Source organism: Sciurus carolinensis, chromosome 4, assembly GCF_902686445.1.
Source record: "Sciurus carolinensis chromosome 4, mSciCar1.2, whole genome shotgun sequence".
Lineage (NCBI taxonomy): Eukaryota > Metazoa > Chordata > Mammalia > Rodentia > Sciuridae > Sciurus > Sciurus carolinensis.
The window spans coordinates 11,477,944-11,500,266 of NC_062216.1; the positions used below are offsets into that span (position 1 = coordinate 11,477,944).

Here is a 22,323-nt window from a genome sequence, read left to right on the forward strand (position 1 = left end):
AGGACGCAGAATGTGTCAGGACAGAGTTCCACCTCGGTGTTTGACCTCCCACAACCAGTGACCCAGTCGGACCATGAAGAGAACATCAGACGATTCCTAACTGAGGGGCACAAAGCACCTGAGCAGGATCCTCCAAACCCTCAAGGTCATCCAAAACAGGGAAAGTGGGAGACTGCCAGGGCCCAGAGGAGCCGCAGGAGACGTGGTAACTGATTATTGTGTAGCATGGACAGGATCCTAAGCCGGAAAAGGGACATCAGGTTAAAACTAAGGAATATGGAAAAGGATGGGTTTGGTTAAAATCATGTGTCGGTATTGGTCATTAATTGTGACAAAGGAACCACGCTCAGACAGGGTGTTGAAGAACAGAGACACTCGCGTGGAGTAGCCGGAAAATCTCTGCATTTTCTTAGCAAATTTCCCGTCACTTTAGAATTATTCTAAATGTCTAAAGACATTTTTGAAATTACCTGCCAAGAGAAATTTTTTAATTCCTTGCAAAATGGAGAGAGAGACGTATGACATTCACGATCAGAACACTTGACGCTGTTAAAACAGCAAGTTGTGTTTTCCTCAGGGGTGCATACAGGGTTAATGTCACCTGTCCCTGTCATCAAAGCGCCCGAGGGATTCATCCCAGTGAAAGCAGAACAGCTCTCTAACACAGGCCACCCCTTCCAGGTGCCCTAAGCGACAGTGCCTGGCCTCACCCCTGTGCAGCAGGTGTCATCAGGCAGCTGGGTGGGTGTGGGAGCAGAGCCAGGAGAGAGAGCAAGGTGAAGTCGGTCACCGGTGACATCACAGGACATGTTGGGGCTGGGGGGACCCTGCCGACAGAACATCAGTGCCAAGCACTAAAACAGGCTGCAAAGGGAAATGAAGGACATAACTTTTATGGTGTCTGTTTGGCCAAGTAATGACACTACTGTCACCCCTATCAGAAAGTGGGTCACCTCCAACAGGAAGCCCTTCTTACTTGATAGGCCGGCTGAGATGTCCCCGAGCAGTCAGCTTGTCTAGGGACATGTCGAATCTACACACGCACTTCACATGACTCCCCAAGCTGGGGTCGTTTGGTCGCCACACAGGATGCCAGCCCGTGTCCACGTGCTGGCCGGCTGCTAGTCAGGACGCGGGGGCTCCAGCCCTGTGCTGCCCCCTCCTCTCCAGCGAGCTGGCACTTGATCCTGCACGGCTCGGACGCTGCTGCCATCTAATGGACAGCTTGCAAACTGCCGGAGCCAGCTCCCAGGCTCATTCCAGATTGGCAGAGGAGCACTTTGTCAGCCAAGACAATCCCCAGGTCTTAGTGCTGTCATCCAGCAGGGGAAAGACAAGACAGCAGCTTTAAAGGAATTACACATTTAAAGGCAAGCTGACAACGGAAATTTTTTCTAAGAACGAACCTGAGGGACAAGATGCTTGTTCTGGAATGGGGGACAGGTGCCTGGCAGGTGGTGGGCGCATGGAGGTGGGCTGTAGACAGGATGGGAAACTCAGTAAGACTTCCAGTAGGATGATCCTTCGTGAGCATTATAACACTTCAATGTGCGTCCTCATACGGGCTTTGCAAATGAGTCACTGCAAACAAAGAGTGGGTGGGCATACCCAGCAGGACTGAGTAATAGGACATCTGGTCAACTTGGTCCCAGAAGAGTTGACATATAAGCCCTAAGTGCAAGGGGGGATTGGTGCCCTTGGAGAGGAAGTGGACCTGAGAGTCATACAGAAGGGTCTGTGGGTCATTTCACCTTCACTTTTATTTGCATTCCATTTTTATATTTTAATACAAATTCCTTGTGAAGTCTTCCCATCCCCTGGCAGCTATATCTTCCTGCCTGTGTGTCTTGGGGCCTAGAGTCTGCACAATCACGCCCTTACCCATCTTCCTTCCCCTCTAGACTGAGACCTCCTTGGATCCATTTTCCACTACACTGGGGTGCCCACAGGCACCTGGGTTTGTCTCTCCACAAAGGGTCAAAGAGAGATTCCTGGCATTAATATGCACACCCTACTGTCCTTTCCTCCTTCCCAAGTAAGCGCCAGCGAAGGGAACAGAGGAATGAACACAGAGGACAGTCACATCTGGAGCCGAGACCATGACGAGGAAAGCTCGGAGACGCAGCTGGAACCAGGGAAGCTGGGGCGAAGACCTGCACCACTCCTCTTAAGATGGAAGGGACAAGGTCATCGTCTGGCGGAGGGACACTGGACTCTGTGTCACAGTTTGTAGTTAATGCAGGGCACTGGCATTCATGGTGTTTTCTAGCCTGGTACCCACCCCTCTTCCAGGCCTAGCACCCCAATTTTCCTGTGCAGAACCACTCTCTACAGGAAGCCACTTGCACGCAGGTGGACCCAGAGATTAATTCTGTCCAATGGGATGTGAGCAAAAATTATGTCTGTATCCCGGCTGGACCTGGAGTTCACCTCCCTCTTGGTCTTCCACAGCAGGGAGGAACACTCTCCTTCTTCACTCTTCAGGAAGGCTCCGTCGATCCCAAGGAATTACTGAGTCTCACTGAGCCCGCTCATCCGCGCACCCCTGGTGCGCATGTTCCTTGGGTCTCTCACGTGCTTTCCCTTCCACGCTGGGCTCTCCCGGTTTCCTCCCAGGAATCCTCTGCCACGGCTCCTCCACCACCTGCTTTCCGACCTAATTTTCGGACTCCGCCTTCATTCTTGTGCCCGAGCCAGCCAGCCCTGGGTGCACCCAGGCTGTGACTTTTCTCCAAGGCTGCAGGGCGGTCCTTGCCCCGCCCGGCCCCGGCCCTCTGACACTTTCCGTTACCGTGATGAAGTACCCGAGGAAAGTGGAGGAATGTTTCTCTGGGCTCACAGATTCAAGGCTTTTGTCGCAGTCTCTCAGCCCCATCCCTGAGGGCAGGCTGTAAGGCAAACGTGGTGAGGTCGCCCACCAAGTACCCAGTGGGAAAGGGGGCTGGGGCACTGCTGAGGACAAGATAAACCCCTCCAGGACATAACGTGACCCCACCTACTGCCTCCAACTAGGCCCCACCTCCTAAAGGTTCTCCCTCCTCCCAATAGCACCCCCAGCTGGGGACCTTTTAGAGGGGGCTAGTGGAAGGTCCTAGCCCACGGAGCACATGCCATCTCTCTCCCCACGCTCTGTCTCCCTCCCTCTCTCCCCGACTTCAGTTCAAGACACCATCCGTTGCTCCTAATGTGCTCTGGCTGGGAGGTGCCACCACCTGTCACCCTCGCCAGAGGCCAAACACATGCAGCCTCTTGATCTTGCTCTTTGAACCTCCCAAGCTGTGAACTAACGAAGGCTTTTGTCTCTGTAAGTTAGTTGCCTTGGGTGATTTGTGATAGTAATGTAAAGCTGACTAGTACCCAGAGGTCCCAAGTGTCAAGGCCTGAGCAAAGTATCAGCCCTCTATCACCCTGAAGACTGTAGAGGCTGAGATGCAAAGAAACCTCCGCCAGAGAGGAAAGAGGATGAACCCTGTCCTCAGAAAGGAGGACAGGTTTTGTGTGTTTTTAAAGTGAGGAGATGGGAAATACTGTTAGTGAAGACGAGCCCGGTTTACTGATAACGAAACACACATGAAGAGTTGAGGGGTGGGGTCTGGTCAAGAGGAAGCAGCACGAGGAGGAAGGCTGCCCAGGGGGACCTGGGATGACAACTGAGGAAAGAAAGGAAGACACATGTGCTGGGGAGGCTGGAAGCTGGAGGCAGGGGAGAGGTCAGGAGGCTGAAGGTGGGGAGCTGGTTGCGGTGGGCGGTGGGTGGGAGAGCAGGCCAAGGAGTGGAGGCAGAGCAGAGAGCCACCTCCCTCCATCCCGGGGGACTCCCCGTCCGCCCCAGCGCTGGGCTTTCTCTTCTTGTCCGGTGAGTGCGTGGGTGCGCGCTGAGCTTGCTCCTCTCGCTCTAAAAGGTCTCAGGAAAGATAATGTCTCCCTCCAGCAGAGGGAGCTCAACACCAGGGATCGGTGGAAGAGAGCCTGCTCCTTCCCTTGACCTCTGGGGATGGGTCGACCGTGCCCGCCAAGCCCCCGGGTGCTACGCTAGAAAAGCCGAGCAGGGGGCTCGGGGCGCAAGCCCCGCGCCCGCCCACCGCTGCCCTCCTCCGCGTGGACGGCGGGTCCCGAGGGTTCGGGGCAGCCCGGCAGCGGTCCTCACTGCCACGCCCCTCCTTCCAGAGGGTCCACCCTGGCGTCCTCTCAGGGTCCCTTGATGGAACAGACAGCCTAAGCAGAAACTCTTGAGCGCTACAGGGCTTCGTAGATTTGGGGAGAGTAAAGCTGAAGACAGCTGGTCCGGGGGGGGCATGGCCCGAGGATCACAGGGCTCCGGGGGGCACAGCCCTGCCCCGCTGCTCCCTATTACCCACAGCGGGGCGCACAGTGAGGTGCCCAGGATGGGGGCTGGGAGGAACGGCAAAGGGCATCCCAAGGGTCACCTCCTGTAATCCATTATTTAACCGTGAAACGCTAAGCCTCGTGCTTGCTCCTCAACCCTCCCCAAGGTCCTGCAAGTCGTGTTGATCACAGCTTCCACCAGACCCCTCTGCTCCAGGCAGCCGGCCCTCTGCCCTCCTGCGGGCACCAGCCCGACCTGGTCCTAAATCCCCATCGAGTGTGGGAGCCTGTGCCTGACCAGTCTCTTAACCAAGTGTTGGTGCCTGGACCGGCCTAGTCTCTTGGCCCCTTTCCAAAGTATTTCGCAGACAATATTTTACTTCTGCTTTCAAAAGCCTTATAAAATTAGTTAATTATAGCTACACAGTTGTGTGTAAACACACATTCATGATTTTTCACCAAATCAACAGTTTCCCCAAATCTTTGCTATAAAATTGGATTATTAGCTTCCCTTTCCTCTCCTCCTCCCTGCCGGTTTTGTCCTGGCTGCTGCGCATGTGCAGGCTCTCTCACCTGGTACCCAGAGCCCTCCCAATTTCAAGTTCGAGTTGGCTCCCTGAGATGGCCCGGGGCTCTTTCCTGCAAAACTGTCCGCCACCTTTCTTCCCCAGGCCTCACTCCCAACAGGCCTTGTCTGGTACTTTCCATCGGCCTTTACCCTCACCCTCCAAAGCTGGAGCTTTCCCACAAGAGACAGTGAATAATAGCAATTGAAAACATGCCCACCGTTTTCCTCTATCCATTAAATAATCCATCCCTCTCCTACTTCAGCAGTAGGGAGACGGCTAGATACAGAGATGGAGACACATTTCCTGCATCTATTTCTGGATTATTTTCCATTATTTCTTATACTCACATTGCTGTCGATATCTTTATCATCTAATTATCATCTACAGGGTCAAGATCACCTTTTCTTTATTCTCATTATAAAATTTTCTGGTCATTCTTAGACATTTCTTTATATATATATATATATATTTTTTTTTTTTTTCTAATTTCCAAAAAGAATATTTTCCTGTGTGTGTGTGTGTGTGTGTGTGTGTGTGTGTGTTGAGGACAAATGCCATTTTGTGATAATAAATCCTCCCTTACAAACTGGCTCCTGACAGCGTGGATTCAAAACCTGCTTCTGAGCAAGTTCCGACACCATTTCTGTCCCCTCGTCTGCTTAACAGTGCCAACAGTGCCCCCTCCGTGGGTTCTGCAGAGTAGCAGTTAGGCGTGAAGCTCTGAGAGCAGAGCCCGGATGTCATGTTGGCTGTCATCGCCACGGTGACTTCAGCCAGCAGATTGATCTGCTCAGCAGTCAACACCGACTCTGGCGGCTCACAGTCCTGCCGTCTCTGCAGTCAACCCAAGACCCTGACAATCCCCAGTCTGCTACCGTGACAGGGAGACATTCAGGACGCAGTCTGCCACAACCTCCCCTCCCCGGTTCCTGGCAATCCTTGGTTCGGCCCACGCCCCATTCACGGCTTGCCCTTCACTGAAGGTCTAGGGGAGCTGGGGGTCAACTGCGGTTGGGTAGATGGCGACATGTCTTGCAGAGGGGGCAGCTCAGGCCCACAGCAGTTCAAGGGTTTTCTGAAAGACGTCCCTGATCAGTGTCCCTGATCAGCACCGCTGTCAGGGCTTAGGCCCACCTCGGTGGATGGGGGAGGGAAGAGATGGGCCTTGGGACCGAGGCAAAGCCACTTCCCAAAGACTGTGTGACACTTCCTTTCCCTACATGCTCCAAGTCCACGAACTTATGCAGCTGGTTCCATCAATTAGGAAGGCACTAGCACCCGGATGGTCTTTAGAGACCCGGCCGCCACTCCCTGCAGCCTGCCTCCTGCCACCCACCAGGAGCCACTAAGCCACAGCCTGGGGTGCCCTTCCAGGCCGGCTTTGGTATCTGGGTCCCTGCAATCCCCTCCTCAAATGGGCCCAAGCCTGCCCTAGTGCCCGCCTGAGGCTCCTGCTGGGTCTGTCCTGCACGCAGCGGCCCTCCCGGCTGCCAGGGTTCCCCTCGCCAGGGTAGGGCAGCACATGCCTGTGTTGGCGTGGTTGTGCGCCTGAGGATGGCCAGTGGGTCTGGGGTCTCCACTCTCTCATCACAGGCCTTTACATGTTAGGGCGAGATTTTTCACCCCGCCTCCTTGGACAGATTTGATTCCACTGGACCAGAGCCTGCTCCCAGCTCCATGGCTGCTGCGAGGACCCAGGACTCTGGGCTGACCCAGGATTTTCAGGACTTCTTCTCGAGGCCTCATTTCTTCCTTTTGTTGTTGGTCACTGTGAATGTTGGGAGTAGCAGAATCAGTGCTCAGAGGCCCCTGAAGTTTCCAGGCTCGGTAAACGTTCGGTGCCAGCCCACGTGGGTCTTACAATTCCCACTCATTTTCCTTTCTCCCAGTGAGTCTTTGTTTATAAAATCTTGGTACCAGGTATATGTTTCAGTAAATCATTCACTTCCTGTTTGGATAAGTTTGGACAGAAAACAAAAAGGGAGGGAAGGAAAAGAGGAGGAAGGGAAAAAGAAGAAAATGACTCCAACCATATGGCCACGGCAGTCTTCAGGACCAGCGACGCTAGCGATGTGTGGGTGACAGGGCGGGGCAAAGCCACTTCCCAGGGCTAGCGCCCTGCAGGAGCTAGCCCCCGCCCTGGCCTGCACCCCTGGCCCTTGGCTGGGGTGGAAGGAAGCCCTGGGGGTTTCCATCCTGCTTCCCTGGCAGCCCTCCTGCTGCAGGGTTCAGCATGCGGTGGTTACCCAGGCAGCCCGAGGGCTCTCCATGGTACACAAGCAGGAAGGAAGCCCAGACCAAGGGGAACCCCACCTGAAGCTCAGGTGGCCTCGCTGACTCCCATTATCAATCCACGTCTATGGTATGTTCCTGGAGGCCTCGGGCCTTCAGGGATGGTTCTATAATGATCTGTGACATTCAGCTTCAGTGCGCCCCACAGGCTGTGGCTTTGCTTAGGATTAGACCTTATCCTACGGCCTGGACACAGCAACCCATGATGTGAACTGAGCTCCTGAACGGGTACAGCGACCAAAATCAAGCCAGATCGGGGGCGGAAGGTCCAGAGGAGAAGCATTTTTGCAGGCCAAGCAGCCACCTCGTGAGCGTCCCAATGCAGACACACCCCTGAAACAACCACATTTTGCTTTATTAGGTGTTCCATGGTAATATAACACAGAGTTCTTAAGGAATAATAAACACGAGACTTGTCTTTTACCATAATTATTTTGCCATTAAGACAGTGGTTACAAAAAAAAAAAAAAAAAAACAAAAATAAAACAAACAAAAACAAAAGTACTCTTCTGATTACGCACATCATCAGCTTTAGCACTGAAAGGTCCTCCACTCAGGGGTCACAATCACAATCGTAAGGATTAAAAACCATCTATTATTAAGTCCTACACTGTTTAGAGCATCAAGTCACTGCAGTTATTCAGTTCTGAGACACTGTCAATTTATTTTAGCATTTACATATGACATTCATTGAACAGACACACAAAGCAAGCCAACAGGTAAACATGCTTACACAGCCTGCGGAATTCTTCAGGTTTTAAACTGTTTTTTTGTTTTTGTTTTTTTAAGAAAACAATCAGAACAACCAAAATTACCATGACCTGGTACAGGAAAAACAGGAAGACAAGTGAATACTGAAGAGCTGCATGTGTTTCTTAGAATTGAAACAAAAATGTTTTCCAACTTGTTCAAATTTCCTCTAAGTGAAGGTGAGAAAGGAAAAAAAAAAAAAAAACAAATATATTAAGTCAACCAATTAATTTTTCAAAAGTGCAATTTACCTTTAAAATAACAAATAAACAACAACAACAACAAACCAAAACCCCGACCATAACCCCGAAGGCAAAACGTGTGGAGAGACAAGTGTCATGACGTGATGACCTACGTTAAGATGTCGCACTTGACGAAAGCGGATTTGGTTTCATAGAAGCCTGCAGACCTGACACTGCTTACAAGGACCTGGAAGCAGGTTTGGAAAGAAGCAACACGAGTCAGCAGGGACAGAAAGCAGCCAGCTAGTGAAGGGGGTCTCTGAGCCAAGGGGAGGGAGGAGTGCGAGACACGAGGCCACGGTGGTCTAAGTGGGCCACATGCTGGATCTGAAAGGTTTCTCCCCATAACAGCCCCGATGTGACATACAGACCATACAACATTTTTCTTTCCTCTTTCAGAGTGAAAAGGTCTTTAAGTCCAAGTTGCAAGAAATTTTCTGAGTTGGTAAGTTCTCCCTATGTTGCATTACATCTTTTGAAATCATTGGGCCAGGAAAAAAAAAAAAATGGTGTTTTCTCCCAAAGTGAAAAGCCCCAGTATGTTCTGGAAACCCAAAACATACTTCCCAGGGGAAAAAAAATCCTCCTACTCTGCAGTCTGTTTCCTCAATGGCTCTGCTCTGTGTGGCTCCATGCTGGGCCCGCCCTTGACAGCGTGGTGGGAGCCCAGCTCGTCCCTGCACCTGGCAAGAGTCTCCAAGTCAGACACACCTCCTCGTACTGGCAGGCGGGTAGCACCACTCTTCCAGGGACCAGGATGACATGCTACTGTGGTCACAAGGGCAAAGCTCAAGTCCTGCTGGACAGGTCCTGGCCTCGGTAAAAGACAACAGGGAAGGAGAGGAAAATACCATCTCAGAGACAAGGGCTAGAGGAACATGAAGAAAGAGCCAGGCATCTGAAGGTACCCATGACTGACAGAGAGAGAGAGAGAGAGAGAGAGAGAGAGAGAGAGAGAGAGAGGGAGAGAGAGCAGGAAAATGGCAAAGAGAATCCTCAAAAGATCTAATCTGCCGCAAAATCTAGGCCAAAAGAGAAAACTTGCCCTTTCTCAACAGTTGACCCAGAACACTACAGAATGGCGATGTGGACACTTTGGAGCCTCTCAGGAGGGACAAAGCGAGTCTGCCAGCCACCCTGAGTCAGCATGATGGTTACATAATTGCATCATTAGGATGTCCAGTTCAAACCCCGTGTGTTAATATTGAATCAAACTTTCCAATTTAGTATTTTAAAAAAAAAACTCTAGCCCACCCCAACCCCTCCCCAGCCCCACAAAGAAAACCTTTTTTTAAAAAAATTTTAAAAAGAAAAGAAAAAAGGCAGCTCTGGGCAATTCACTGTATCTCCCCCCACGAAAAGGAAGATGCTAATGAGCACAGGAGGGGCGTGGTGGAGGGCGCCCTCACTGGCGTCAGCTTTGTAGCATGTTGAGTGTTGGGTGCAGCTCCGTGTGGGGACAGGTGGCTAGGCTTGGGTGTGGTACTCGTGGATGTACAGGGAAGTGGGTGAGCAAATTCGTAACTCCAGGTGAGAGACCGAGTGCAGGGCCCAGGAGGAGCCCCATGAACTGGCTGCCCACAGCAACTATCACAGGCTCTTAAAAAAAAAAAAAAAAAAAGGAAGAAGAAGAAGGAAGAGGAGGAGGAAGAGGAAGGAAGTCTCAGAATGTCCTCAGGTGTCCCATCCCCATCCCCAAGTGGACTGCAGGACGCAGCTCTAGCCCAGGCTGGTGATATTGGCACGGCCACCAGGGGGCGCCACAATGCGCTGGGTGGTGCGGCGGGGGATGTTGTCGTCGATCTGAGCGCCTGCAGGGAAGGGGAGAGAAGACAGGGGTGAGGGTCCACAGCAGCAAGACAGCCTCCTGCTTTAACCCAAAGAAGAGTTTGGAAGGAACGCCAGGCACGGCCTTCTCCCTCTTCTCAAAACATGAGTTCAAACTCCAAACAGGAGCTGGACCAACGGGAGCCCTAGAGTTGCATCCAGCAGGAGCAGTCCTTGTGGGAGCCTGGCTGGATCCATTTCTGGGAGAGCAAAGCTGCAAATGAGATACTACGCTGCACCCCACAGCCTGACCTGGTTCCTGTTGGGGGCAGCTTTCCTGAGGTCACAGCCGTCTCTCCCCCTGGTAGTTCCCTAACCCTCACACACAATGAGAAGCGGGAATGTGCGGTCCAGCTGGACGCCCCTGATCCAAAATCCAAAATCGGAAAGAAACACTCCCAAACCCGAAGCTTTCTGAAAGTCTCTGTGACCTTGCCTGCTGACCTTGCGTGTGGGCTGCGGTCAGAACACATGCACACTACAACTGCACCTGGATCTTCCTGCTGACCGTGCACGGAGTACAGAAAACATGAATGAACCTCATGCTTGCACTTGGGGCCCGTCCCCAAGATATTTCATGATGGATATGCATATATCCCAAAAGCAAAAAAAAAAAAACCCTGAAATGTGAAACACTGTTTCTCATTCCAAGTACTTGGGATGAGGGACCCTTTACCTGCCCTTCTACATGACTGGCCTGGTAAGAGGAGAGAACACAGACGTTAATATGCCCATTGTGCTGTATGACAAAACTAAGGTTCACTCTTTGTAAACTATTGGACAATGGGTAACCCACGTCCAGATTATAAGGCAATTTTCTAAAAAAAAAAAAAAAACCAGGAGATCTGACAAGAAAAAGGGAAAAAAACCTAACTAATGAGCTATTTCTTTAACATATCACAGGACTGGAGGGGTGGGAGGCTCTGGTCATGGGCCCCATGAGAGAAGGAAGTTTCAAGGAAGGAAAACCTAAAATCTAGACCTTTCCTCTCACCAAGGGAACATGATGTATTTTTTCCCAGTAAACAGCTAACAGTTTTCAAATGGCTCTGATCTAAGCATTTTACTCGAATGTCAACTCAGCTGATCCTCACAATTCCATAAGGGAGCTGCTCCCATAGTCCCCATTTCAGGGAAGAGGAGACTCAGGCACAGTTAGAGCTGAGCTACCAAGTTTGCTCCAGACTCTGGGACCGCTCCAGTCCTGAAATATCAGGGTCCTTCCTGACGATGGACACCACAAACTGAAAAAAAATGTCTTTGCAATCCTAGATCCTGGACCCAGGACCCCATGTGGCATAAACTGATGTCAAGATTCTGAAATCAACTGGCCATTTACTATGAAGATGCATCTCCACTGCCAAATGCAACTGCCACCTCCAGGGAGCTGGCCCGCGGAGGCCCCGAGCCAGCCGGGAACCTACCGGACAAGCTGAATCCAGACTGGTGCAGGTTGCGGACAGGCGGGGCCTGCTGCTTGGCGGGAGACGTCTTGGCTGAGGAGGCTGGAGTGACCGTCTTGGGCGTCACGGACACCTCGCACACAGGTCCGTCATACAGGCCACGAGGAACCCCTCTTAACTCTGCCAGCTGCAAAACACAGGCCGCAGTCACTGACGTCCCTCCCAGGCCGCGGTCACTGACGTCCCTCCCAGGCAGCCCCCTGCTGGGAAGGAGCAGTGGGGACCTGGGGCCTGGGCCATGTAGGGATGGAGGACTGTCTTTACCGATGGCACAAATGTGGCGGAGGGACCAGCCAAGCTCCAGGCCAAGCTCCCACAAAGTGGGTCACAGGTAACTGTGACTCACACCAACGGATTTCCTCCCAGGGTGCTTCGCCCCTCGACCCTATAGGAATCCCCTAAACTTACCGTGTCCTGTTCAAGATCTGCCCTAAGCTTCCTCTCCAGTCTCCCTCTTCCCGTAATTCCTGCGAGGCCCCATCCCTTCCCTGCTTCCCGGTCCCCAAGCTCCAGCTGTGCGCTGCTCACTGTGCCCCAAGACACTGGATGCGTCCAGGCTGGAGACACCTCCTTTTCCAGTGCCCTTCTCTGACTCAATAAACTCCTACTTCACCGTCGAAATCCAACTCGAAATGTACCCTCCCATGACACCTTCCCTCTGGGACTCGGCGGCGTGGGTCCCTCCTCGGGGCTCACCAGAATCCTATGGCAGCACGCACTGGCTGGCTGGCTCTGAACAGACCCGACCCTCCACCCGTACTTGGAGTCCCAGGCATAGCAGGATCAGGTTCTCCTCGGCCCCTAACCCTCCATACGCACCTTGGTATTCTGACTTAACGTGCTTAAGAACGTTGGTGGAACTGAACGTAATCCATGATAAAAAAATAAAAATAAAAAATCCTAAGAACAAAAGCACTCACCCTGCTCCTTGCTTTGATGCGCTTGTAAACAAAGTCAGGGAAGGGCTTCCGGGGGACGTAGCGCCCAGAGCCCTCGGTGACGTGGAGAGTGCCGTCCTCTAGGACAATCTTCCCCTGGCTGATGACCACCAGGGGAGAGCCACGACACTCCATGCCTTCAAAGATGTTGTACTCCAGAGCCTGGAAGGAGAGCAACAGGTTCAGGGCAGGCCCGCCACCCGGGCCCACGCCATCAGGGCTCGTGAGATTCCCTGCCATCGCCAGCAGGGCAGTCCCACCTCCCACTGACCCGCCACACCCGGGCTGGCCTGCGTGGGCAGCATTTTGACAGGCGTCTCCCATGAGAGTGTCCGTGGTGGCTGTCCTCCGTCATCAGCTCGTGGGATCTCTTACGATCAATGGCACCTCTGACATGGTAACATCCAGAAGTTGTGTGACTCTGTGATCTCACGCTAACCCTGTCTCAGAGCTGGGGTTTCTTCATCCGTCACCCTCCCAAGTCTTAAGACAATGACAACACAAAAGGTAGCATCCCTGTGTAGATCAGCAGAGAACCCTGCCATCTCCGAAGTCCCCTTCTGAAGGTGTGTCCTCCTCTGAGGCCCGGATCAAGCCATCCACATTACCCCACAACTCGCTGTCTAACACCCGGCTACCGCCACATGCACCCTACCAGACAGAGACATGGACGCAGCCCTGGCTATGGGGCCATCCGCCTGGGTTCCCCCCAGGTGCCATTTACCAGCTGTGTGGCCCTGGACAAGTCCATGACATCCTTCTGAGTCTCTGCTTCCTCATCCTTAAGAGGCTGAGAGCCACTTCAAAGGACAGAGGCCAGGGTCAAATGAAAGGCAAGCAGCTACCCGGGGCTTGGCTGAGGGACATCTGGAAGACATACCCTCACAGGCTGTCTGGCTCTTCACTGTGCTTTGCCCACAAGTGCGTGAGCCCTTTGGCATCTAAGGCCTCATGTGACTGTGTACCAAGTCTCGTCACCCAGGAACAAGCCCCTGGAAGGGCTCTGGGGCCATCTCCCACTTTCAGACAATGGAGGGAACCAGCCCCCCAGCTCAAAGCACCTTAAAACTGACGTGTCCTAGGGTGGGATCACAGCGCTGGACACTCAGAGCCCTTCGGTCTGTGAGGCCGGGGCTCCGATGCGCTACATCCACACAGCTCCCCAAAACTCACTCTCGTCGCTCCGTGGCAGGGACGCGGGGTGAGAACCTCCAGCTTGTACCCTCCCAGAGGACTAAAGTCACACAGCAGGGGGGAGCCGGGCCATGGAGCAGGTGAGGGCAGAAAGGAGCATTCTGAAAGTGGCTATTTCTGACACAGGGTCACCTACAGGAAAGGCAGGGCAGCTTTGAAAGATCTGGTGGAAGCAGACGGAGGCCAGCCTCCGCCTTCCTGAAGCTCTGTCCCTTTGTGGTCCAGACGGTGCTCCACAGGCGGGTCCCCAGCCAGGTGGCACGCGCCTTGGGCCTGTCTGCTGTTCCACCACCTCAGGGGAAGGGGAAGCACTGTCTCCAACTGGCCCTCACCAGCGGCTGCGCCACAGCCTGGCGGCGAGGAGTCCTGAACAGTGCTGAGTCCTGCTCTGGCTCGACCGCAGCATCACTACGTAACACTGGGCTGGTCACAAACTCTCGGCGCCTCCATTTACTATCTTCCCACGTGGGCTGATGGAAAGCCCCTTTGCAGGGAAGGGTCACCACACAGCGAGTGGGACTATGAAGTTAGATGCCTGTGAACAGGTAGGTTCACCAGAGGGAAGTCACTCAGCACCCAGAAGTGACCTAGGCTGGAAGTGGGCCGGCCAGCGGGGACGGAGGGCGAGGCGCCCCACCCACGGAGTTGAGCCTGCCTCACGGCAGCTCCAGAGCCTCTACCCAAGAGAGGGGATTGGGACCTGGCAAAGGGCCCCAGCCTGCCCTGAAGAGAGGCCAGAATCCCATCCCTGTGCTGTGGGGGCCCCTGGGTGGGGCCCGTGCTTGCTAGAGCGACTGGAGTCGATCTACTGAGTCCTCAGCTTTCCATCTAGAACTGCACCGGAACCTCCTCTTTGTTTGTTAAGAAATCACTTCAAAACCCAAGTGAGGTCCTGATAGAACACTTCTGCCAGAGCGTCCCTCTCTTCCAAAGCTTGCCCCTGGTCCACGCTTTCTACGAGGAATCGTGCTATCCAACACCCCTGCTTCACGGCCACTGGCTCCAGAGCGCCACAGGACGCACAGACCTCCGCGGGGGGCCCGAGACACCAAAAGACAGCAGTTCCCAAGCTCTGGAGCCACAACTGAGAGCGGAGAACGCAAACCTGCAGATCCTAACCACCACCCAATGGCTGCGGGCATTTCTTCTATTTGGGGAGAAGTCGGGTGGATGGGTTCATTTAGGACGGTAGAACCAGCTGTCATTTTCTGTCAGGCTTCTGGGCAGCCCCGCCCTCATTAGAAAAATACAGCATGTGGAAGTTAAAGTGCTGGGGGGTCCTCAAGACTGGACAGTGACTGCTCTATCCAGGTCCCTGGCACCAACACCAGCAAGAGAGGTGTCCCACCACACCATGCCGATGGAATGGTGCCCAACTTCTAGAAGCTTCTGATGACCTGATGTCACCTTGGGGATGCTGAAGGTAAAGCCACGGTACTCTAAAATGTGGGTCAGAGTAAGTCTTAATGACGTCACTGAAGAAAAGTGAAATGGCTTTTTTTGGCCATTTTGTTTGCTCCCTCAACAAATTTCAAGTTATCACACATCCTGGGGAAGGGTCACTCCCAACCCAGCTAGTTCTTGTTACAGCCCCTGGGACTCTCCCTTCCTCTGTCCCTCCTGTGCCCGTAATCGGCGTGGATCAGGTGTGCACAGTTAACAAGCTTACGCTGTTATGTGTCTTGGCAGAGATGGTTTTCACGCTGTCGGGGTCCCAGATGACCAGGTCAGCATCAGATCCCACAGCAATGCGGCCTTTCCGGGGGTAAAGGTTGAAGACTTTGGCTGCATTGGTGCTGGTCACGGCCACAAACTGGTTCTCGTCCATCTTCCCAGTGACCTGAGGGGCACAGCACACACGAGCAGGTCAGAGAGCTGCAGGGTGGGACACTATCCAGCAAGGAGAAGGGACACAACATTGGAACACAGAGCTTGGAGGTGTCTTTCAACAGAAGAGAGGCGCAGATGGAGCCTCGCATCTGCTCTACCTGCAGTCTCTGCTCTGCCACTGGCTCCACAGAATACAGTAGGGGCCAATCACATTTGCTCAAGTCCTTTCCTTCCCAAATCTGCTCTAAATCCAATAGAACAATGGGCACAGGAAATGAGCATGCAGCAAGAGGGAGTAAGGACCGTACAAAAGACCAAAAGCGCACAAAAGAATATTCACTCCAGAAAGTAGCTGAAGAGGTCAAACAACGAGACTCAAAATCCACTTATCAAATTAGCTCTACTTTGGGCTTTTTGCTCATAATACCCATTTGGATCCAGAAGAAGAAACTGAGGGATGTCACACATTACTGGTTGCATATAAGGTGGTGCAATCTTCCTAGAAGGAAGGCTAACAATATGTATCACACCCCCTGTCCCCTGGCAATGCCACTTGTAGGCATTTCTCCTACAAACATGATTAAGGATGTGTCTAAGGATGTGTCCACATGGATGCTTATCCCAGTGAAAAACACCAGAAATGTCCAAAGCATTGCCAGTGAAGCACCGTTCAGCATCAGATGAAGAGTCTGCTTTCAAAAACCAAGTGCAGGTAAGGATGTGGACACTTTTTTGTGGTGTATTAAAACTGCCCAAAAAACAGGCCTTAAAACACTATACACGATGCTAGTGTAATTCACACACTCGCACATTCACACAAACATACCTTGCACTCAAGCACTCCTTAAAAATGGAAAGGCCTTCGCTAGCATGCTCACTGTCTGAAACAAGGTGATTTTTATTTACATGACCTAAAAATTCATCAAGAAACGGAAAACCTGTTGCTGTTACATTTTAAAACATTAAAATGAAGCAGCCCAAAGATCCCGAAGCTCAGTGCCTGTTCAAAGTGGGCTTTCCAGAAGCCTGAGGTGGAATAGAAATGCTAAATCCAGACAGCCTTCAAAGAGTCCCAAGAAGCCAGGGTCCATTTCCAAGAGCAGAAAACCAGCTGAGAAAGTCACCAAGTGGCTGAAGACGCTCTCTCCTGACCAGCATAGAAGTCACATTTAAAGACGACATGTTTGTAGTCCCTACTCTTCCAGAGACGATGATAATAGGATGTAATATTTAGGGTGAAATGACCTTTTAGGATAGTCTCCTACTTGTATAGGAAAGCACCACACAAGTACCATCTTCTAGAATGTTCTCAATCAGCATATCAAGGCCATGCCTGCAGACGAGGAGGCAGGGGAACTGGGAGGCCCACCATGAGGGAGGCCACTGGTGCTTACCACAGCCTTGTCCCAGATGACAGACATGCGCTCCTCCGTGCCATTGGTGCCCTCGGGAATCAGGGTGAAGTTGTCCTTTCCTACGGCCTTCTGGGCAGTGTTGAAAGTGCAGTGGGCACTGCCAGTGACCTGGAGGTCTCCACTGGAAGGAAAATTGTGGTAACAATGTGCCCCAGTCAGTCTTAGGAATCTGGGGAGGTGGGGGTGACGCGGCACCCAGAGGCTCAGAACACCCGGGCTCAGTCCAACAGCACAAGAAGTATGGCGGGTCACTAGCTGCTAGCAGCCCACAAGCACTGTCCCCAGCCCCTCCAAAAAGATGGCAACCTCGCTGCACAGGTAAGACGACCTGTGGTCAGGGAGGTCAAGTCCTGCAGCCACAGTAGGGTCCTTTGGACACCCACTTCAAGCCCTATGGCTGACTGTCATGATGGCCCAGCTGTTTATCAGGAACGCCCTCCCAGGACGGTGACAGAATGACAGTTTCTTGTCCTCGTCGAGTAAGCCCAGTTTGGCACGTAACGGTCTATTTACAAATCTGCTCTGGGCCACTGTGTGGCCACCTGTCAGGTCGGCTTGGTCTGAGGAGTCTGAGAACCTAGTGTGAACGGGTGGCCGGACTCACCAGGAGAGCAGGGAGTTGAGGAAGTCTGGAGTGGTTGGATCCGGGCTCAGGGGCGGGGAGGTGACGAAGGCTGCAGCCTTGGCCCAGTTCTTGCTCCAGTAGTGGGAGCCGTCCGTGCCCAAGCTGGCGGTGATGGGCTCGCCGTATACCACGGTTCCTGAGGGTCAGAACACACATGCTCGGTCAGGCAGGAGGAGGGAGGAGTGACCCTCACTGGGGAACACTGGCCACTGCTCTCTCCAGCCCTGCGAAGGAGACAGCGGCCTCTCACAGGCGAGGCAACTCATGCTAGGGAGGTCAAGGCCCTCAGCTGGCCAAAGCCACCCAAGGGCTATGCTTCCAGGAATTTTCCACGAACCCCACCTTGTGAAGCCTATTTTTCAGACCGGACACTCTCTTCCTTGGTGGTCCCAAACATCCCACAGGCTTCTTTCTGCCTCCCACACCTGCTCCCCAGCTTTGGGAACAGTCTCCAGCTCACATGGCTTCAAGCACCCCATCCAAGTGCCACCTAGACGCTTCTTGCTGTTGCTCTCAAAGGCCACCGGGCTGTTCAGCAAGCGCTCTCTCCACGCACACAAGTCAGTCCCCTTGCCCCGTCTAACTGTGGTGAGAGGCCAGTGAGAGGAAATCACACAGGACAGGACTGGGCCGAAGCACTGGACAGCCAACGCCACCTCCAGACGTCCCAAGAGGACGTCAGGTCGGGGTGGCCACGTGACAAGAGCTGCCCAAGGCAGTCGCCACACCCATGGCCCACTCTGTTAGTGGCCACAGCCATGCTAATGAGGGCTCGGCTTCTGAAGCCTTGGCGAATTTGATACAATGTCCAAGGAAGAATGTCAGCTCCTGCTGCCCAAATCCTGTCCTCTTCTGTCAGTTCAGTCAGGCAGGAAGTTGGGAGTCATTTATATACACTGGAGGCCACACTGTCAGTGCACTAAGCACAGGAATGTTTAGATTTAAAACAAACAAGCAAAAAAACTTCGCTGAAGCATCTACTGCCCTCACTATCCAAAGATCTCCTCTCTGACCTTATGCCAAGAACTCAGGGTCACGCCATCTGCCCCAGAATCCCGTCCCCCACGCCACTGAAAGCCCAGTTTTGAATGTTTTGACCCCTCTTGATGGTGACACATTGAAGGCAATTCTGCAATAAATAGATGTTAGAACGATTAAGCAGCCCCACTAAGGCATCGGAGCTGGAGTTTGAGCCAGTCACATCCACCCCCCTCACCGCCCCTTCGCCCCACCCACACCACCAGCCTGGATCCCCTCTCTCCAAACACAGGGCCCTCCAGGCCCAACCCGGCTCAGTCAGGAATGCGCGTCCCTTTCTCTCCACAGCTTCTCAAAGCCTTATCACCAGATAATATTCCACAACACCCTCTCTGCCGCCACTCAGAACTGGCTCTCAGGAGCTGCCCCCTCCTGCCTCAGGAATTCCACAAAGGAGCCCCTGTTCGGCCAGGGAGTGTTGAAGGCCCCCGCCGGCCACTGGTTCTAGGCAACGGGTCACAACCCCAAGCAGGAGGAAGGGCTGCAGGACCCAGGAGGCTGCCCAGAAGGAAGCCGCCAGGAAGAAGAGGGTCACACTCAGGATGCCTTGAAGGGACCCCAGCTCTCCTGATTCACTCAAAGTCTCCCCAGAAGCTGATGTAGGGAGTCCGCTCAGCTCACCCCAAAGCACATAATGACAAGGACTTGCTGTCGCCAAGGTCCTTCAACAGATGCCAACGGCTAAACAGGACCCAGGTGCAGCTTCTTCCAGGACCTCAGCTCCCAACATTTGGATGATGCATCCAACAGATCAGGTTAAGTCTAACTTACCTAGTAAGCTCAACCTGTCTGGTCAAGTCTTACTCTCCCAACCCAGCCAGGTCTGGAGGTCCTACCTGCTCCTGCCTGTCTGAGCACAAAGGTGAGGTCTGTGTAAGTCCTAGGAAAACCAAGGGTCCACAATCCTAAAGGTCTTCTGGCTATATTCTCCCCATGACTGTGAAAAAGTTCATGAGAGACAGGATGCTTGGAGAAAAAAAAAAAAAAAAAAAACAACCAACCAACCAACAAAAACCCACACAGTCGGAGGGCCTGGAAGTCCTTGGACCAACGCCCTCATTTCCCAGGGTTCCCTATAACTTGCCACGGCTCCTCCTCTCACTGAATCTACTCCTCACTCCTGCCTTTAGAAACCGGGTACCAGGAGGGACTGGTGCTGGGAGTACCGGGCTTCATCTCTCCCTGTGAAACTCCACTCAGATTGGGGTGGGGAGTTGCTCAAGGAGGGTCTCCCATCAGCACCAAGGACACCCACCTCACAAGGGAACAAACTCGGCCTTCAGCCTCTGGAAACCCCAGAACTGGTTGGGCTGGAGCTTCCAGAGCCCCTGCAGACTAGAACTTCCCACTTAGGCCAAGGATGAGCAAGGACTCCTAGACCTAAGCCAAGCCAAGATGGCGGCATGCCCTCAGGTGAGTGGGCACTAGGAGAAGAAGGGAGTCATCTTGGGACACATTTCTGCTTCATTCTGTTCAAATTCACTCAGGGATTCAGAGGTTCTTGCTGTCTTTCGATTTTATTTCTGTTCTTCAGTTCCAAAGACAGCCCAAGGCCTTGACCTCCACGGCAGTGTGGGTCTACATAATGAGGCTCTCCCCGGTGGCCTGATCACCAGTGGGCTGGTGCCTCCCCAGGGCTCCTCTCTCCACTCTATAAACGGTATGCATGAGGAGCCCTGAATGAGCTTCCGGAGCTCAGTCAGGCTACAGATACCAGTGAGCTTTGCATGCCAGAAATAATTGCCACTAATAATAATAAACCACGGAATGGCTTAATTGGCCTTTCTGCACTTCTCTAAACACACTGCTGACGCTTTCTTGGCGGCCATCAGAGCTTCATGATTTTCTTCTCCAGGGAAAGTCTAAACTGAAGGATGTGACCCCAAGCCAGCCTCTGGCAGGCTCACTGGTAACACTGGGAAATGCAGGGACTCAGAGGAGACTCAGGAGTGATGTTTATCCACAACCAGCCCAGGGCCAGGGTCCATTCATGAAGAATAAATGCAAGGTTGGGGTTTAAAAATGTTTGACGGCTCCAGGCTCCGACGGTTAGTCATTACCCATGAATGGGAAGCGGGAGGACAAATCCAAAGTAGGAACAATGGAAAATCATGCGTACGTAGCTCAGAATGTGGGGCAAAAGCAGACGGAAAGAGCCTGGGATGGGAAGACAAAGAGAGAGACAGACAGACGACACACACGCACAGCTGTCCTGCTCTTTCAGAGAACCCAGGCCATACCCATTAGCCTTGGGACTGTGCTATCAGATTTTCGTACTAGGAGTGGATCTAGAGAAACAAAATCTCAAGGCTGAGTTTTCAGGATTGCTTCTGAGGTTGCTGGAATTGGTTTTTCTAATCTGATTCAATTTCAAGGCACTAAAGATTCCATTTCCAGTAAAGAGAGTCCTTGCAGCCAATGGCACAATGGGGCCAGAGGGACATGAAATACGACTGCAGATGCTCCCTGTTGACACTTCTGAGAGGCAAGGTTCTGGGTGCCAGCGTAGAACGATTTTGTCAAAATGACAAATATCATGAGATTGGCTGTTGCTCTTAAAGGTGCTGGAACCAAGCGGGGAAGGAAAAGAATGGATTCCTGGGCTCGAATTCCCAGGTTGAGCGCCATGTAAATGACTAAAAATTTTCTGTGTCTGCCCTGAAAGAGACTCTTGTCTCACAGATGTAGAAGTGAGATGGCTGAAAACCAAAACCAGGATCTCATCACACAGCTGCTGGACTTATAATGCAAACTGAACTCGCCCTCACAGGGCACGCGCGCTTCAAAGGAGAGAGCTGAGTGGGAAGGACTGGGTGAAAACCTCCTCCCCCGGGGCCGCCAGCGTGCTAGCCCACCCTGCAGACTTCAGACTTGCCAGTCCCACCACTGCATGAGCCAGCTCCTTAAAATAGGTCTGCCTCTGTCTGTCTGTCTGTCTCCATCCCTTTGGTTCTGTTTCTCTGGATAGCCCTAAAACAGACTTCAGGGAGATCTTATTTCACAATTCAACCCACCTGCCACTCTCAGTTCCAATAGGCTCGAGGTTGCTCTGTGGTGCATTAGCTGAGCCCTCCGGGTTCATTCCAAGGTGACATGGTCCTCATGGCCCAGGGCCACGAGCTTCTCGTGATGCCTGTGTACCCTACTGGTGCTTCTTTTGGTGAGCTCCTGTACCTGGGTGTCCCCAGGCCTGTGGTCCTTTACGACATCCGTGTGTCTAGATGTTGAGGCAAGTGAGGATGTGAGATGAAAGGGAGGCTGAGATGAACATCAGCGAGAACTGTTTTCTCGTGCTGGCCTGAGCCAGCCAGCATAACCCAGGGCAAAAGAAGTCTTGTCCTGAATTAGGGTCCCAGGGCTTAATGTCCCTCACCAGTCCCAGCTGTTTCTGCCTCTGGGTTCTGGGGGTGGGGTGAGGAGGAGGAAGGAGAAGGAAACCCACAAAGGACATCACCAGGCACCACCCACGGGCTGCCATTCACCCATGAAATCTGCCATTCACGCACCACTTTTCACACAGTGACAAAATGCACTTGGAAGGAGACGATTCTGGGAAAGAAATCCCCACCCTGGACCCCTGTGGACAGAAAGATGGCCGGGAGTCTGGAACCACCTTCCCCAGGCCTGAAGATCTGGGGTAAGATTCAATTTCTGCATTTTGGGTTCCTCTTCTAGGAAATGAGGCTATTAAATTGACCAGAGTCTCAATTCTTTCCAAGCTCAAAAACTGTCCAAGGCATCCTGGTCCTGACTCTGCTTTCATTTCCTTATCGGCAAAATGGGTTGAGGACGTCTGTCCTGCTGTGGCCGACAC

At 52.8% G+C, this 22,323-nt stretch overlaps 1 protein-coding gene across 1 annotated transcript in view; it reads right to left on the bottom strand.

Annotated features, from left to right (window-relative positions):
• Positions 1-7,519: 7,519 nt before the first annotated feature.
• Positions 7,520-22,323, bottom strand: part of Dpysl2 (dihydropyrimidinase like 2) — a 62,595-nt gene continuing 47,791 nt past the window's right edge. Inside the window, exons 9-14 of the mRNA XM_047550414.1 lie at positions 17,451-17,607; positions 16,826-16,967; positions 15,271-15,441; positions 12,390-12,569; positions 11,431-11,596; positions 7,520-9,990 (exon numbers count right to left, since the gene is read on the bottom strand). Of these exons, the coding sequence (XP_047406370.1) occupies positions 9,899-9,990; positions 11,431-11,596; positions 12,390-12,569; positions 15,271-15,441; positions 16,826-16,967; positions 17,451-17,607 (908 nt within the window). The 3' untranslated portion in view covers positions 7,520-9,898. The remainder of the gene's footprint in view (positions 9,991-11,430; positions 11,597-12,389; positions 12,570-15,270; positions 15,442-16,825; positions 16,968-17,450; positions 17,608-22,323) is intronic.